Here is a 20,473-nt window from a genome sequence, read left to right on the forward strand (position 1 = left end):
TAACTTCACAGTGCTAAAATCTAGCTATCCCAATATGATTAATATTGATCATATTTATAAATATTATAACATTCCCATTATTATAGGTATAGCTTGAAAATATTTATTCAGAAATAGCACTGTTATGTTACAATGTTTCAATGATTGGTCTGAATCAATTAGATTTTTCGTTTAAAGAACTGCTGGATAAATTAATATAAACAGCAATTAAAATTCGCACGAGTTCCTCAGTTAAAACACAGTACTGAGAAGTAAGTGGGATTTATTAGTGTTTTTCTTTCGAGTTGTAAAGCCGACTTAATACCAGTGGATCACAGTTGATCTCAAACGATTTTTCGTTGTGGCCTACTGCAGTTTTTTTCAATATATTATGTACCTATTCCCAGCTTATTTATTTTAGTCTATGTATTACCATAATTCATCTCGAATTATAATAACCTTTAACATCTTGATCAATAATCTATATCTTACGACTTAGGCTTAAGATGCATTACTAAATTATAGGATACTTTAAAATGGAAATGCTATAAATAATAATAATAATAATTATATAATGTTAGGATGTCAATATAAAAAAAATATGATTTAAACAACAAATTTAAAATTAAATTTATTTAATGAATGTTATTATGTTATATCAATTATAATTTATAATGCACAATAGTGAGATGGTGATTTTGCTGAATTTTTTTTGAAACTTTATGTGATGTAAATTGTTAAACTATTGAGTATAACCTAATTATAAATATATTTATATAAATGACATATACTAATACATTTATATTCATACAAGTACTTAATTTCTGATAATTTTTTTAGCACTTATTTATTCTATATACTTTTAGTCTATTATACATTTTAACATTTATCTATGCGAGTATCGATATTGATTTCAATATTTTGTATTTATCTAATATGTTCTAGACTGCAAATAATTGTTTTATGATACTGCAATTATACCTTTAGGTTCATTATGATCTTAGAAAGTATGTTATAATAAGATAAACTATACCTATTGAATAATAATTATTGAGTTATAGTCGTACCTATCAATATTAAACTTTATATAAGTATTATTTAAAATACACATATATTCTGAAATAACAATGTACATTGCATAATGTATATACCTTAAAATCATAATATAATATATTTTTGAATACTTTTCATGTTTTAAAATCGTTTAATATTTTGAAAATGTATTAGGCAACTACATTATTTTTATCGTATTTTTTAAAAATTACATAAAACATATTAACATTTTGTGCTAGGTACTTGAAATACACAAATTAGGTAAAATTTTTTATAATTCTTATTAAATTATCTTCAAATAAGTATTTAATGATGTATATTAAGTACAATCTTTTGCCATGTGAAGAAGGACTAAAAAATCACAATATAATATTTTTATTTTATATAAATTATATTATGTAGGTACACTACAAAACTTTTAATGATTTTAACACTAGTAAGTTTTAAACATAATTTTAAATTTTTTTTTAGCCGTTTATTTTATAATACAATTTCAGTTTTATAAAATAGAAATTTAGTAATATATATTATTTTTAATTTAAATAATAGGTGTTCAATAGTCAATAAACAGAATAAACATAGGTATATATAGTAGTAGTTAACTTTTATTTTAATTTAAAAAAAAGATTTTAATTAAAGTCAAATGGTAATATTGAACAAACCCCTAAAATAAAAAATAATAAATTAGTGTTTTCGTTTTAAAATCGAGTCTATATTATCTTAAATTAGATTAATTTTAGCTTAATATTAAATTTTAATGTTAAAATTAAGTATACCTATTACCTATATATGTAGTGATTTTGGAGACGGGTAGTTAGTAATGTAGAGATATATAATTTAGTACCTAAGTATACTATAAATGATATAGAGTTTTACTCTCTCGTTTACTTGAAGCGTATATGCTATATATTATTGTTAGTATAAACGATTGTAAATTCCCTGCCGTGTTACGACAAGTATATATAATTTAATACTGCAACACACACGCGAATTTATCGATATATATACCCGAGTGGTTACATTATTATTATATTATTATATTGTTGGTCTTATGTATAGGGTTCCGTGCGATCATTATACACTATACGTGTTTATATTATTATGTGTACAATGCATGTATATACGTATTAAACCTACCCATGTAATAATAATAAATAAAATTGAGTAGTGATTTGTGCTATATAGGATACCCTTTAACTATATATGTCATGTATACATGGGAAGGTGTTCAGCTATATATATGCAGGTATATTCCGTTTTGGGAAAAGTAAAATACGATTTTTAATTTTAGGCGCCGAGGTATAGTCTTTTGTACTTTAAAAGAGTTGAATTAGCCTCTTCATTGAACTAAAAACTCTGAAATATATATCATTAGGTAATAATATGAACTCGTATACAAATAAACTAATATATTATAATATTCAATATAATAATAATAATAATATCGTTTTATGTACATTGTATTATACCCATCGTAGAAAACGCAATCGCAAAAATAGTAATACAAATAATGATGATATCATATATGTTTTCGTCGGTACGTGGCGCTTACGATATTTTTTGACAAAGGTCGAAACGCGCTGTGCACATCATACCGGTATACAGTGACAGTGCGGGCGGCAGCCTCTGCTCGTTGACGCGACGTAAATAATTATTATTACGTAAAAACGCGTCGTTTTTCGGCAAAGTTTGAAGCGGCGGCGGTGGACGTATATTATTATTACTATTATTATTATTATTATTATTATTATTAAAGCGGCGCACGACGGCCTTCGCACACGACATCGGAAAAAAACATCGGCGGTGGCGGCGCTTGGACGGCAGGGTGGGGGGGGGGGATACCAACAATATCGTATGAAAAATCGTCTGCGGACAAGACGGTGTACGAGCGCGAAACCGTAAAACAAATGAACCCGTTCGCCGAGCGCATGTAGGTACACTCTCGCAGTGCAGTGCGGGTGCGGAAGCGACGGTGTATTGAGGGTGTGGGTGTCGGGTGGGTGGGTGATGGTTAGGACGTGTGATGGGACCGAAAGAGTAGATAGGAGCGGGTAGGGAGAAAAAAAGAAAATATCGTACGTGTGTCGAGCGCGTATATACGTGGCGGCGTCGGCGGCGGCAGCGATCGGGGGCGAGAGAGCGCAAGCGCCGCCCGAGTGGGCCAGACGCGGCGCGGCCCGCCCATTACCCGGGATGGTGGCCGCCGCCGCCACCACTGCCGCCGCCGTTGCCGATCGGTTCCCATATCTCAAAGCCGGGGGGCTCAAACCGCGGATAGTCGACCTAATCTGAGGTCAATTTGTTAGCTTAACTTTAAAACTCCGCGCGGCCGGCTCTATATTATTATTATAATATACGGATATATATACCGTATACTACGGCGTGCACTTAAATATATATTATTTTATTGTAAACTCGCGTATTATAATAAAATATAATAACATAATACGTAATATTTACACGCGACATAAGTACGGACCGTTTCCGTCCGCGTGTGTGACGATTATATTTCACTCGAGTCGGATTATTATTATATAATCGTATAAACGGATACGACAATATATTATAATATTATTATTATCGTCGTGATATTGTTCGATATTTAACATTTCGTGCCGTACGAGATTGCGATTGTTTTTTGATTTTTGGCACGTCGGAAAGAAATATTGCATGACGGACGTAATAAATGCATCAAAAGTCAACCGGTAAGTCGAGTGCATTATTTTTGTCGTTTTTTAATAACATCTAATTGTATAATATAATACTATCAACTTATCGTGTGATAGGCAGGTATATAGTTACAGTAGGCGTGTAAAACTAAGTGAGATAAAATATGATAGGTAATCAGATTTCAGAATTTCAGGTGTGCACCAAAATATATCATGTTTCGATGATGTGCGTGTGTCAACGATATTACGTGTAAAATATAGGCGTCTAAAATAAAATGTACAAAATAAAACGTCTTTTGCGTGCGGTGCGGACGACCGCGACAGTACTACGCGACTACGACAGACGCGCCGCTTATTTTATATTGTGTACATTTGTGATTTAAGTGTATACACGTCATAACGTCCGATGATTCCGCAAAGAATCGCTAGTGATCTCATGTAGGTCAGATATTTTACGAAGTGAGTACATTTTTTAAAATTATTTTTCATAGTCGTATCATTGTACCTATTATCATAATTAATTGCTTTTGTCACCGTACGTATATATATATATATAATATATTTTTTTGTTATCGTTACCGTACAAGCAGTGGTATAATAATCCATGGTTACCTATGTATACCGTGCGTAAAACGCCGCCGCGTATGTTCCACACGTGTGGTTCCGCGACCGTTAATATGGGTTTTCACCGCGGAAAATTATTTGATAATATATTGCCTATACGATTACTAGTCGCGATACTAATATTATACTGTCTTCCAATTAATTTTCATCAATTATTTTATCGTGTGTGTCGTATGTACGGTGCCGTCGTTTGTCGTGGTCTCCAACTCGATCTGATGCGTACAATATGATAAAAAAAAAAAAAAAAATTAATAATAATTAAATGTCTCGGTCCGCGTCACCAGCGCACGGCGGATGAGTTTAGTCACGACGGACAGACAATTTTTCCGTTACCGCGGCTGCTACGCAAGGATTGAACTGATTGAAGTAACGTTCACACGCGAATTATTTTTAACGCATATTATAATATTTTATACTGAACAAGTGCGTAATAATAACTGAAAAGTCAGATATATTTTTATCAATATTAAAATATATTTTAAACGTTTGTCTTGATGTTTTGTTCGTCGTTGAAAACTATCGATAAAAGGAAACTATTATTATCGAATTAAAAGAAAAAACTGCACTAAAATATAAGAACTGCTATACATCACGAATCATTGTTACTGAATTTCGAATTAATTTTAACGAGTACAATATATTATATACCATGTACATTAAATATACATCTAAATTATTATTATACTCACACTGATTGTTATTGTTATATACTATAACTATATATAAACTTTTAGGTATATATACTTAGGTCTTAGGCTCAACAATAATTTCATAGTATTTATTTATAATTAAACAAGACTAGCCTTTTTACAGTAATGAATATAGTATATATAGGTATAACATTTAGGATAATAGTATTAACAAAGATTAAATTACTAATATTTAATACTTAAAATATCTACTTAAATAATTATGTTAAAGTGGATGGTAGCTTACAACTGTTTTTTATATTACACTAATTATTTATTTATATGCTTGAATTAAATCTAAAAGCATCTCAAGGGGTATCAAAAATATCAAAAATAATAATAATATTATACTTTATTATATTGGTGTAACTGGATATAACTAATATTATTTAATTCTCGTTTCCTTTTAATACCTACCTATTTTTAACTCAATTTTACATATGTTTAAAATTTATCAAGTAAATATAATAATTATAAGAATATATAATATAGAAAATACGCCTTTTAAAATGTTTAATGATAATCCTAGGTAATAGGTAAATATACCTTGATAAAGGCGCAAAATATTTTTTTCCTTATTTTTGCGCTTTACTCCATTCAGTGGTTGTAAATTATATCAACTATACATTAAATATAAAATAAGAATATTGAATTCTTTAAAAATACCGAATCCTTAGAATGTATATTATACTATGTTATATTGTTCAGTCAAATTAATTCTTAACTTTTTACTAAATTTGCAATTAATGAATGTACTTATATACTCATATTTTTACAAGTGTAAAATATTGTTGCATAGGTTTGATTTTTTAATTTTTCAAATTCAGATGTACAATACTCAGGGGTCAGGGCTAGAACCCAATTCACTTAATTTTGGAAATGTCAAAAATTTAGATGAATATTTATATTTAAATTGGTACATACTTATTATTTTTTTTAATTATTATTGAATTTCGATTACTATATTTACACATGATGAAGTTTTAATTTATTTCAGGAAAATAAATTAGGTAAATATTATATAATCATTAATTATAAACCATAGTATACGACATAAAAAATCTTTTAAACAACAAACGTACGAGTACTTATACATGTATTATTATTAAGCATTTATATAATTTAATATTTTTCGGTGCTTTTAAAAGCAATTATATCTGAGCTTTAATAATTGTATATTATATATTAAATATTTAATGTCTTCAATTTACTTTATGTGTGGTTTATTTTTAAATTGATCGAGTTGCACTATGACATAATATGAAAACCATTTGTATAATTGTATGTAGCCTATTTTACAGCAGGTAGGCTGTACAAATATAGTCTATTTATCTTCGCATAAATTATTAACTCGATTTGTATTCAAAATATATATAGAGGCTCTTAGAAATATGCATAATAGCGAATAGGTGTTTAAAATTTTAAAAGATAAACTTTGAGTACGAACGTTTTTTTATGACGTAAATAAATTGCAGTGTGGAATTACGATAAAATGGTTCTCTTTTAAATAAAACACGCACCTATATGTGTGCAATTTATATTTATGCGATTGGCTTAATTCGATTTACAAGGACTCAATAATTTGCTTAAAAAAAAAGGTCATCGATTTAAATTGGTACTTAATTAAATATTCAAATAAGTTTATATTATATTTTATTTTTTATTTGTTTTTTATGTGATCGTTTAAATGCGAGGAGTGCAACACATGATAATTTTCACAACAAATCTACAAAAGCTTTATATTACATCTATCTATTGTAAATATATTATAAATAGTAGTTAAAATAATTTTAAAATATAAACATTAAAATACTCTTTTTAAATTTATCTGCATGCGTATAAAATTTTTTAGGGATATACATATTATTTACTATAAACAACTTAAGTTTTATTGATTAACTCAAGATTTTAGAATCATAAAACAAAGCCCCGGCGTCTTTAAACGCATGGTTTATGATTGCATTTTCTTTTATGTGAATAATTCTTAGATTTTCTCTTGTGCACGTGGATTTAGTCATGATTTTTCTGTTGAAGCATTTTAATCTATGCACACATAAAACCATAAAAATCGTTTGGATTTATCAATATTTGCCTGGAGTGTAGGTATATATTATATATATACGCAGTATTTCAATAATCATATTGCAGGCTGCGATACATACAAATTTTGTAATTTTGTTTTTAATGATCGTTCAATTAATTAAATATAATCTTATCTACTAGACGATTAAATAAAAATATAGAATATATACAAGTAACTATATGTATCTATATTATTGCGTTTTTATTCAGTTATTGAATTTAAATATATATATATATTATATAGAATAGAGCAATATTAAGAACTTGCGTGTTTATCATGTGAACAAAAAATATATTTTATCACAACCACTCCTCTATATAATACTTGGGTTGGTACTCATTGTTTAACTATAGGTACTAGACGTCAGTCAAGATATTGTATTGTAGAAATTGACGATACCAATATTGTTAAAACTGTAAACGATTGGCATTGTAATTAGTACGAACATACCTGTACTACTGCAATCTGTATAAATGTTTGTTGGCGTAAATACCTAGTAATATTTTTAATTAATTTTTTTTTGTGGTTATAAAATAATAATTATTAAATCAGCTTAACGGATTTCGTTAAAAATATGTGATCTCTATATTTTTATTGTTTAGTGTTTGTTAGTTTTGTGGAGTGTATTTTAGTTTCATATATGCTAAAAAGAACAATACTTAATTTTTTTTTTAAATTTAAATCTTGTGATTATTGTAAAAGTATTGATATTTATTAGACCGACTAAAACAGTTCGATTTATTTATTTGTAAGTATTTTTATTTACTAAACACGGAAATTAACTAAACACTCATGTTTCAATCGATCACTAAATTATTCAAACCAACAAAATATGTATTTCGAACTGCGGTACCTACACTTCCTGCATAATATTATATTATTATACTTTCATCAAGGTATATAATATATGTTGTAGATATTACGCAGACGAAATCTATAATATTCAAATATTATACGTATTACTAAAATCGAAATTAATATCTAGGAAATCGTGATTTGCGAGCAGATTCTGCAAATGGTTTTAATTATCATTTAAGATAGGTTCCCATAAATAATAACTCTATTCATAGTTATAATATGTAATTTAATCAAGTTATTGTATAGTAATAATAATGTAGTGAGCGTATATTGTTGCAATACGCATAGAATTTTCTCGTTTGTTGTTGTTATATTACGTTTGTTAAATATTATATTGTGTGGTTGGTTGCAGATCTCAACTGAGTGTTCGCTTCCCGCATTTGAATCCGGTGATGGCCGTTGGCCTTTGATAAACAAAAATCGAGAATTAAAAAACCCAAAAATGATGGAACGCCTGGAAAACCTGACCGACCCGAGTCTGTGTCTACAAGACTTGGTGTCGTCGACGGGTTCCGATCACCATAACGTCGCATTACAACACGCGTCACCGGCATCGTTTCACCATCCCGTGCACGACGGCAGTGCCGGACTGCACCAAGGCATGCTTGGACACCACCACGTGCACCATCACGACAGTCATCACCATCATCATCACACGGCAGTGCCGTGTCCGCCATCGCTGTTGCACCACGAACCGTTGGAAAAACTTAAGAGAGGTGCGTACATAGCATATAAGTAGTATTGTAATCATTTTGTATTGAATATTGTTTTATAAATCATATAAGTACGGCGATGCCAAAAATCGCCGTAACAAAATATGTACCTATAATATATAGTCATATTTATTATACTATGATAATACGCACTTTCGTCATAGTTATACACATTATTTAGGCACTGTACATCCGTTTTTCCGTGAATATACTTAAAATTAAGTACCAAAATTCATATATTATTATTGCCGAATAACTATCTATTCCTTAAATGCTTAGGATTAAGTACAAAAAAAAAAAATCAAATATATACATATTAACAGCCTATTCGAAAGAACGTATCGCTTACTGTAATAATAATAGTTATAATTAAGAATTTAATGCTCAATTTTGGGTTATACTACTCTGCAGCATGATGTATAGAAGGAATCCAGTTTGGATAAAACTTGTTTAGCATCACCCTTGCATATTAGGTAGTTGCTTATAGAAAAATGCATTAAGCGTATTCAAAGATTTGAGTTTATTTTCGGGGCTAGATAAATTGAGTCCGAGATAAGTTTGGTACATTTTGAAAGCGGTAAATTGAGTCCCGAGTAAAAATAGGTAGTATAGGTAAGTTGAGTCCCAGAAAAAATAGGGTAGTAGGTAATTTGAGTCCCAGGGAAAAACGATTTATATGCATTTGAAATTTAAAAATGTGCACTATAAAATTTTTATTTTGTGATTTGTGGACAATTCATTGACTGCATGAATATGATTTTGAAAATAGCAACATGCATTTTTATTGCATAAAAAATAATTATATAATTAATAAAAATGCATGTTGCTATTTTCAAAATCATATACATGCAGTCAATGAATTGTCCATAAATCACAAATAAAAATTTTATAGTGCATATTTTTAAATTTTAAATGCATATAAATCATTTTTTCCTGGGACTCAAATTACCTACTATACCTTATTTTTTCCGGGACTCAACTTACCTACTACCTATTTTTACCCGGGACTCAATTTACCGAATTAGGGTCATTTGGGACTCAATTTACCAACTCCGTTATTTTCTTACAGTATTTTTCACGTTCTAAAATTATTCTTTTATTTTTACAATCCGGCAATCACGATGATTAGCATTCAAGTTTTTTTTATTGGTACTTATATTTATTCTAATGATAATTTAACTTATTCAGAATGCTTTTAGAATTTTGTTTACAATACCACTTGTCCATGGATAAAATATAAAGTATTGCAAACTGCTACCTATCTAAAACGAAAATTATTTTTATAACTTAATCAATTAAAATTACAAAGTTTAAAATTAATTTTATGTTGGCAATTTGAACATTTATTTAAGCTTATGTTGTGGTTTTAAAGCCTAACCTAACCTTACAAATTTATAAATTCGTGTGATTTTACACGATCGGCGTGTGGTATACAGAAATATTATTAACTGATTTATATTTTATATTATGTCGGGCAGGTATATTTCAGTAATTTTCGATTAAATATGTACCTACGTTTAAAACAGAAATTTGTAAAAATAATATGAAACGCCCATCACTAGCTGTCTGATGTACTTTCGACTTACCTATTATATATTATAATATTATGCTGAAAACTGTTTACTTAGGTACCTATTAACTTATATATTATCTCTATCATAAAGCACTACAAAACACGACTGCAGTCGATCCTGTAAGTACTTATATATTATATTATTAATATATTGCGCAATATGAAAAACTGGGTGTTTTTACCGTTAAAAATATGACATTGGCGGGCGTGGGGATATTAAGCGTATACGCATATATACGTGGTATGTTATATTATTATATTATATATATACAATTGCGGCGCGGTTGATGTTTAATGGGCAATAATTTAGAGCGTTATTGTTATCGGGGTGTCCATTAGCATAATCATTGTTGTACGGGCAGCGTACACAACAAGTGCGAATTCCCATGTAACACTGAATACACGCGTATGTGTGTATATATATTATACATTATATTATTATATAGTCGTCGAGCATATTCGTGATCGGCGCCCCGTGAAATCAGCGCACGAGTTCCCTAAAAATATGATACGACGCGAATAGGGTGCGAGGACAAAAAAAACTTATTTCTCCTCCACTCACCCCATATTACATATTATTATTATTATATATACGTGTGTAACGGTGTAAGTGTACTCTGTATACATATATATACGTGGCATACCGAGGGGGATGGAAGGATAGATTAGTGTTTGTGTGTGTATATATATGTACACACACACACACACACACATCCTACTACTATGCTCGGGCTAGTCGACCGAAAACATATATTTATTATTCGACTCCCGAAAGAGGTCCACCGCCCATAAACCAATTTGCCCGGATAATCTGTCGTTTTGTTATTCTTCTCGGGCCTCGCGGGGTCATTTAAGCACACGGCCCCCGAGAGGAGCCCATCTCTTCTTCTTCTCATTCCGTACATAAGATTTTCACGTTGGAAAATTTAGATTGCCTAAACGTCTGCCACCCTAGACGTTCAAAATGTATAAATATGTGTTGTTATATAATATGGTCATCACGAGTACATACGTATATATAATACACATAAATAAACATTGAGCTGTATACACACTCACCTCATCATTATTTTTTGTTTTCTACTTGTCTAATTGTATTGTTCTATTGTTTGTGGGAAATTTTTATATCAAATTCTTTAACAAGACATCTTATCATATGTTGAATTATTAATTCTAATGAATTGTACGATCGATATATTAATCGTTGCATCACTTTGAAATTTTAATAACATCGGATTTGATGCTAAAACCAAGTTGTTTTTTGTTACCAATAGTCATTATATATAAAATTTAACATTGTGCATATATAGGATAAAAAAAAAAAACTAAGCTCAGAAAATCAAATTATAGTAATTCTTTATGATTTGAATAATAATAGATTTTTTTTAATGTAACCCGAGATAACATAGACCATTGGATATTTACAGTTTATCTACCTATATGTATAGTTGAATAATGTTTTCTTATTCAAATGTCTGACGTTGCATTTTTATTATTTAATAACATTATACAGTGTAATATGGAATTAGCTTTTCGTGATAATTATAATTGACATCCTAATAACAATACATAAAAAATTTGAGATTTCACAGGTAAAAGGGCGTATTATACGCAAAGCTGTTTAATATATATTTTATTTTCGTTCAGAATGCAGGATAAAATCGTCTTGGCAGATGCAAAAGTTGCGAATAATACATATTAAATTTAACAAACGAGACTTTTTACACTTATATCAAGTTATATCTTTTTATGTATAATAATATGTATTATGCTAGTTTCTGACAATTTCTGAGAGATACGCAGGTGAGAATAAATGTATGATAGAAGTATACTATAAAAACAGTGAAACTGGTAATGACGCAGGTTAGGATACTGACGAGAATATTTCACATGTATTTTTAGAAAACCAATTTTGGATAATTCGACAGTTATTACATTGTCAGAAAAATGTTTTCGAGTCCCATCATGACAGCTTGCTTCATAATTATTTTTATAATTTTATGTGATAGGTGTTGTGTGCCAAATTCTGATTGCAAAACTTTTAGCTCTCGGCGTTTATTTTTTTTCGTAAGCTTTAGTACCTATATTTTATAACATAACCTATATTAATTACCTATATACTTTGTTAATTCTATAGTTATGACTTATAAACATTAAACTTAAATATAATTGAATATTGTGTTCATAAAGACTAATTCGTAAATAATACAAATTGAAGAAAATATATGGTTAGTAACAAGCATATATATAATATACATATAATATTATATTATAACATATTTAATCATAAATTTAGGTTAAAATTATACTAAAAATTCTTTCATCATTTTGGCCATAATTGTGCATTCTATTATTTTAATCTTCATAATTCATACAACCTTTTATGTTGGTAACAGAATCCTATATTTTTGTAACAGTTTAAACACAGCATACATTACAATATATCATTTTATCAACACGTTTAAATGCAAATGCTTTAATAATCTTATGCAAGGACGCTCGTAGAGAATTAGATCACTATAAAGTATAAGAAAGTACAAAATACTTTTGGTATCAATAGAATGCGTGGTGGCGAAATACCCCCATAACACTGCATTTATATGAAGTCTTTACTCATCAATAATCGGTGTAATAAAACCATGTATATTAGAAACATAATATCCTATAGTATTGGTTAATTTAGTCAATTATAAAATTGTCACTAATTTATTAATCACTAAATAATAACAAGTCTTGTTCGATACTAAATATAAAATATTTCGACCAATCAAACATCTCAAGCTCAACCACGATGTTCAAAGTAGATTAGAATTTAGAATAGTAAAAATATTATTATATTATCACTTTCACGATTTCCTAACTAATTTATTGAGATGTCAACGTTTATAAAATTAAAATATTGAGATTGATTACCTGCACTCAGTTGATGTTTAAATCGATTTACTAAAAAAACAGGTGTCGTATAACCATTGATCAGTTATATAATAGGTACAGGGTGTCCCGTTAGGATTTACTCATTGCGATATCTCCCGAAATAATGGTGATATCGAAATTCTGGTTTTAAAGACTCACAGGGATAAGAACTGCAATTATTTCATATTTTAATTTATTTTAATCTTTTGGGAAAAAAAGTTAAAATATATATTTTTTTATTTAAATATTTACAAAAAAATTAAAGATAGCCATTTTGTAGAGTTAATTTTTCAGAAAATATTGACTTTTCAAAATTTTATTTTCATTAATTTATTGATTTTTAATATATTTTTTAGTTTCGAGAAAAGTTGCGAATTATTTAATACTGTAATGTTATCAAACATGTGACCCGCTGCGTCGTGCGCATTCCCATACGGCCGGCAGAATACTTTCAGTGTTCCTAACAGTTATAATCATATTTTATTTCTTAAAAAATAAAATAATTTAAATAAAATAATTTAATTTTCTTATATATAATATACATATATATGATATAATGACTAAATAAAGGTATTAAAGAAAATTAAAATAATATTTCATATAAGTTATTAGTACATTGCATAGTTATTAGTATAATAAGACGTTTACATGCATGGAACACTGCATGATTCTGTATCATAAAGATTATTATGAATTTAAATTCACATAAAATAAATATTATTACGTATAGGTAGGATAGGTACGTATAGTTTATAAGCTGATATTAATTGTACTTTTCACAAACACCATGTACCATTTCCACCCCCCCCCCAACGCCTTCATGTGTATATACTATATTTAAATCGAATTTACACATCCACTTAATTCATCGGTCATATCCATAAATCATAATATATAGGTACGTAATTTGCATAATAATTTTAGCAGAGCTAATAAGCCATTCTGTATCCGTAATTTGATGATTTTTTTTACAAACTAGTTACTATATAGCTAGCGTGTTATTTTCAAATTCTAAAAATTTATAAAACTATATTATGTAGATATACGTATACGTATGTATATAAGTAAATATTACATTCACGAGCGACTTTGTTGTGTTATGTTTTTGTTAGTCATTTCGTGCAAACAAGTAACAAAAACATACTTAATACTTTTATAGGGTGGTGAACGAGGAGCGTTTCGGTTGTGAATAAAAGTGACCCAAAAAACATAAACCAACTGCTGCAGCTTTATTTTATCCAGCACAAAAAAAAAAAAATTAAACATAACTCACGCCATTCCTCCCTTTGGTGCGTTCTGCTTGTGAGAGAGCTATTCGACCGAAATGTTTTGTAATAAAAATCATAAAAAAAAAGATCGAGGCCGTACTCGGAGCCTTAATGTTTTCGGATATCGTAGTTGTACCCTCTAATAAACATAAATTAATAACGAAAACAAGGCAACTGTAAATTGTCGTGGGGGTGGCCGGAGGTCACCATTTGTGAAATAATTTCTTTTCGCCGAAATCCCTTAGAGAGAGTTTTATTTATGGGGGGCGCGAGACCTCAACCCCCGGCAACCACCGAGTAAACACACACACACTTGCGGATTTTCGGAGTCCCTGGAGGCCTGTGGCTATAGCGGGGCCGCTTATGGTTGGCGCGCACAAGAGTAATTTTGAAAAACAAATTACCCCTTTTCCGTACACACATATACAGCACGCACCGTAATAGCTGTGCGGTCAACCTTATAATTATTCCCTCAAGATATACACACAACCCTTTTGTGTGGCATCCGATAATTTATGTATGGCAAGTGTTTTGGATATTTGTGTATATTTACATTGCACCCTCGACCTCTTCTGGTTGCAGTTTATGTAGTGTAGTATAATCGAACAGACTGTCCGTATAAAAATCACTATTGTTGTTCTTATATTACGGTCTGTAGCGCGTAATTTATACACTGCGTAGGCGTGTGTATATGTAATCAAAATGATCTGTTGCCTTGACGACACATATAATAATATATATGCTTGTGAGGTGGTCTGAATAAATATTCGATTGGCAAACAATGTGCCATCCCTTCTTACTTATATGATAAGAAATCAGTAAATAAGAATATTGTATATGAGTATTCACTTTAATGTGAAAACGCGTTTAGCGAAACGCTTTCTTGTTCTAACGCGATGCAGAAAAAACGATAAATTATGTTTCCTTATACATAATACATAGGTAAACAGTCATGTGCAGAACTTTTATAATACCTACTATAGAAAGTGTTTTTTGATAATAAATAATAATATAATTTCTGTAAATTGGTTCAAAAAAAGGAAACAAATGACTTTCTTCACCTATACGCTTCTGCAGAAAGTGGGTTGCTTATGCAGATATACTACGGCGCATATCAGTGCTCGATTTAAGCTTTTAGACAGTACAACACTAGACGATAACCCTAAATATGTGACAAAGATAAAGTAGACGTATATCTCTTAACGAAACGTGGAAATCGTAATTGATTACTCCACACTGCACTGGCAGAGACGAATAAAGTCGTTTGCGTTTTGCAGTATTATAGCACAACACCGTCAAACATTCAGTGGAGGTGAATGCAGATAGATCAAAGAATGCAAATAGGTTTCTTATGTGTAGTAAAATAAATATTCGAATAATTTGTAATCATATAGGAATTAAATGAGTAAATTAAGATTTAAATTTTATAACATTGATACATTTATGTTGTTTTATAGAGTGATAAAATTATTGAACGTGTTGATATAAATAATAAATTAATAAAAAATATTATAAATATAAAAATAAATTATGAAAAATATTAAAATAATTCATTTTTTTATTTTCCTAGCGAAATAATTTAGATAATGTGTAGGTAATACTGTAATATTTTGTTGAATATCGTATAAAAAATAGATGAATTAAATTATGTGATCATTAAAAGTTACTTTTTTTTAATGATTAAAATTAAATAAAAATAATGTAGATGACTAAAAAACAATATAAACTCGTCACTTGCAGCAATAAAACCACTTATGATATGAATGTTTGTGAATATAATCTTACTGTATGTATATGAACTTAAATAAATTATCACTATTGCTGAAATCAGAATAAATACATAATTTCATAATATGCTGAAAATCGTTGAACACGACACCATTTAATGTATATGTATAATAGAAGTGCAAAGACGCCATTTTAATCGATTGCTATAACTGCAGCATAACGCCGTCTACGTCTGATACTATATAATGCATTATAATAATATACTATAATATTTAGTTTGGAGTTTTGATAGGGGAAAATTTAAAAATTATAAAATTATAAACCATAAGTAGTTACATTATAAGGTATTAGGTAGGTAGTTAAATAACACTAGTTGTATAGTTATGTGACCCGACTTCACGCAGGAAAAAAATTAAAAAACATAAAATATGGCAATACATCGGTGTATTGATTTGCTCACAATTTTATACATCCTAGTGTATGAACAAATCGGCATCGGTATCTCTCGATTTGTAAAACTAACTAATTAAACTGAAATGAGTAATCCGTTTGTGGTGAAAGTTTTATTTCTTTAACTAATGCAGCCCTAATTAAAATTAAAATAAATTATTCAATTTTTTTTAGTCAAAACGAAATCCATGTACAATAGCATTATGATCAACGTATTTGAGTTTCATGACTAAATTTTGAGTGGCATATTATTATTATTTTTACCGATAATTCTTTCAGTTGTTAAAATATATCATCGAATTATTTAATTGAATATAATATCAGTTTATACAGAATGATTCTTGGTTAGTCACCCTGTTCCTGTTCCTGTACAATAATTAATATACGATGACTAGCGTTCGTAAGTCTTACGACCACATATTTACCTTCTATATATACATAATGCCTAAACGATCTAACCTAATTTATATCATGTGACGATAGTATTATTATCATATATATTTTAAGTTCGCGGTCGACCGCTGACCTGTCGTGATCGTTGGGGGGGGGGGGGCTTGAGAACTCCAACGGTTTGTCCGGTGAAACCGTCGACGTATCATACGTCTCGACAACAAAATTTTGTATTTCAACAATATAATAACAATAATAATGGTATTTACATAATGAGTACCTATATTAATAAGAATAGATTTACCACAATATACATCAACGGTGCAGCACCCTCTCGCTGCAGCTGGTGCGCGTGCACACACGATAATACGTTATTTTATATATATATATATATATATACGCTACGGCTATATAACAACTTTTACTATTATTATTGTCGTCGGTGGTGTTGGTGTATGGTATATCAATTTCGCAGCACGCGCGACCCGTTTGGTTTCCTGCGACAGTCCGCTGGAAAACCGATCGGTTATCGAGCCGCGTCCCTCCGATAGTATAATATAATATAATATATTTACATTTAAACGAGATTTCCGTCGCGGCCGCCACCGCTGACGGTCCGACTCGATGTAATAATAATTATTATTATTATTGTTACTGCATGGATATAGTAGCGCGTCCCCTTTCGGCTGGTCCCTCTTGCGGTAATATACTGTTGATACCCGTCGATATCCGGTGGCCTGTGCGGCGCGAAACGAATTCAACCGACGGACGTCCGGTCACTCGTGAAAACACGTCCGATGCGATTTTCCGAAGCATCGGTTTTCACGGTCCGAAACTTCGGACGCACGTTATAATAATAATTACAACGTAACTCGTCGATTTTCCACGGCGATTGTCCATCGCCGTGCACATAATATCACGTTCGTATATATCTATATACGGTTTATAATGTCGTGTGTTCCGCTCGAAGCGGTCGGCTCACTCGTTTTTCCGCGGAAAAATGTATTATTATTATTATCACGATCACACCAATTCGCTCGTCACTCATCCGGTAGTTTGATTTCGAAGTTATATTTATATAAAACCAAATACGCTTATTTTTACGAGGTATAATATAGCGGTCCAAACTCGCACTCAAAAACGGCGAAACGCATTCGACCTCACACTACAACTTTTCCCTCCCCTTACGATATATACAGTTTATTTTTGTTTGAATATAATATATACAAACATTTATGGTCCAGATATTCGTTGGCATATTTTTGTCTGTATATTCTGTTGTACCGGTTTAAATTTTATCGCCAATCACGCACAAACCGTCGATACCGCGACGGTAAGCTTATTAAAATATTTTATCTTAAGTAGGTACACATCACGCGCAGTGTGGATATACGGCAATGAGGGGAATACGTGTGCATTAGGGCTCTCAAGTTTTTCGGAATTTCTAAAACATTATTTTAGTTTTTATACCTGGCGAACTATATTTGGGCGGAAATTTAAAAAAAAAAAATTATTATTAATTTTAATATTTTGTTTAAGAATATTAATTTTAATGTATACGAATACCTATACCCCTTGATTATTTGAATCGTTTAAGCGATTACATACAGCAGAACTCATCGACATTACAAAGATTACTGACTAGGTACTTAACGAATTAAAAGCCCGTAAAACAAAAATTTAACTGTTATACCTAAATATTAAATTAAATATATATGTATATCTATATATTTGTATTATTTTACAATTAATCTGAGTATAACATGTCCATTGAAGTTTTTATATATCTTTTTTTGGGGCCGAATTCTTAAACTTACGCTACTTATCACAGGTATTCACTGATGATGGTACCTAATACCTATCCATGGCTATCTCTCATTCATAACACAGATTTCACTGTACCACAGTAAAGTAAACGCAAGTTTAACAATAAATAATACACATGCGCTCAACATCATATATTATACTAACGTCAGTTATTTTTCATTACGTTTCAATTTACAGGTTATACAGTGCGTAATATAAAATACAAAAAAAATAATATCCCTCTAAACGACTGAACTATTAAATATTGTTATTACACATTGTTACTGTTATTATTAATGCACGTGGCACGTGTGCCGATTTAAGTTATTATTTAGCATAATCGAATAAAATATTATACATACATTATACAGTAGATTAACTAAAACGAATTGGAAATAAACAAATTAGCAAAATGAATTATAGCATATTTGTGGGTATCACGTATGAGCATTTCATTTGGCAGAGGTTTTTGATTCCATTTTCCAATTATTATTTGATTCTGTACTAATACGTTGTAAAAGTGTTATTATTATATTATTTGTATTATTTTGTTGTGTCTAATAATTTCATTTATTTTTAATATATGTTATCATTTTTACTACAATGTATATATTTGAAATACTTAATATAACAATCAGCAGTAAGCACAGCCTAGTATAGATTTATTATTGATAAAAGTATATTTAATATCTACATTAGAAAACAAACATAAATAATAAATAAAATTACAATAATTATTATTCATTTGTAAAATATAATAATGAACAATATTATATTTTATACATAATAATACCATAGTAATAACTTATATAGAAATATTATTCTTGTATACATTTACCGATTTAGACTTGTAAACATTAAAAAGTATTGTCACATAAATTTTAAGTTAAAGCCACCGTTACATATGTTACATGAACGATGCACATTGCGATAATAATATAAAATACTATTCACGAAACACATGTTTTAGTTTTGGTGAGAAAAATTTCTTTCTTACACGCGTTCAATATTATTAGTACAAACGTCGCTGCAGATTAAATACTTTGGCATGTGCAGTGTAACATTGAGTATTGACCGCAGTGACGGTGTGAAAACGTACATTTTAGTCTGCAGATAAACTTTTTAGAACCGATCGAAATTCTCGTGCCCACCCTGCAGCGAGTGCGACTCAGACAGACCGTTTAAGGTGCCATGTAGACTTGTATTACAAACGACCTTTTTGAAACTCTCAGTTCAAGCGTTTGGAGGGGGGGAGTAGATATTTAGGTATATATATATACTAGGTACTATATACGGTGTAATATAGTTCTCACCGATAAGAAAGACCACGCACATTGATGTTTTTAACATGATTTATGAGATAAGCAACCGAAAAAAAAAAGAAAAACAAATTGCCACCGAATATCAACCACGTGTCTGATGTGAACACAGATCGTTGTGTATATATATATATATATATATATATATATATATATATATATATATATATATATATATATATATATGTAATATCCACACATACACATACACACCCATGTATTTAAGTCGTATATACGTTTTGGATGGAGTGATTTGGTCACGTTTTTTCCCTTACCCGCTCTCCGCACCCTCGACCCACACAAACCGGTGTATTCCGTAACTTCCTGTAAGCCGATCTCGTGACCCATCAGCCGCCCG

General features: G+C 30.0%; 1 protein-coding gene across 4 annotated transcripts in view; it reads left to right on the forward strand.

Annotated features, from left to right (window-relative positions):
* Nucleotides 1-20,473, forward strand: part of Ptx1 (pituitary homeobox homolog Ptx1) — a 40,059-nt gene that overhangs the window by 2,139 nt on the left and 17,447 nt on the right. Inside the window, exons 1-2 of one of the 4 annotated variants that reach the window (XM_015519816.2) lie at nucleotides 3,261-3,737; nucleotides 8,308-8,671. In XM_015519816.2, the coding sequence (XP_015375302.1) occupies nucleotides 8,398-8,671 (274 nt within the window). In that variant the 5' untranslated portion in view covers nucleotides 3,261-3,737; nucleotides 8,308-8,397. Of the gene's footprint in view, nucleotides 1-3,260; nucleotides 3,738-4,009; nucleotides 4,161-7,495; nucleotides 7,846-8,307; nucleotides 8,672-20,473 lie in introns of those variants that run through there. The other 3 variants (XM_015519818.2, XM_015519817.2, XM_015519815.2) reach the window with 3 other exon arrangements.

Source organism: Diuraphis noxia, unplaced genomic scaffold (assembly GCF_037042655.1).
Source record: "Diuraphis noxia isolate RWA-SAM2 unplaced genomic scaffold, SU_Dnox_SAM2 contig0004, whole genome shotgun sequence".
In the NCBI taxonomy this organism is placed as follows: Eukaryota; Metazoa; Arthropoda; class Insecta; order Hemiptera; family Aphididae; genus Diuraphis; species Diuraphis noxia.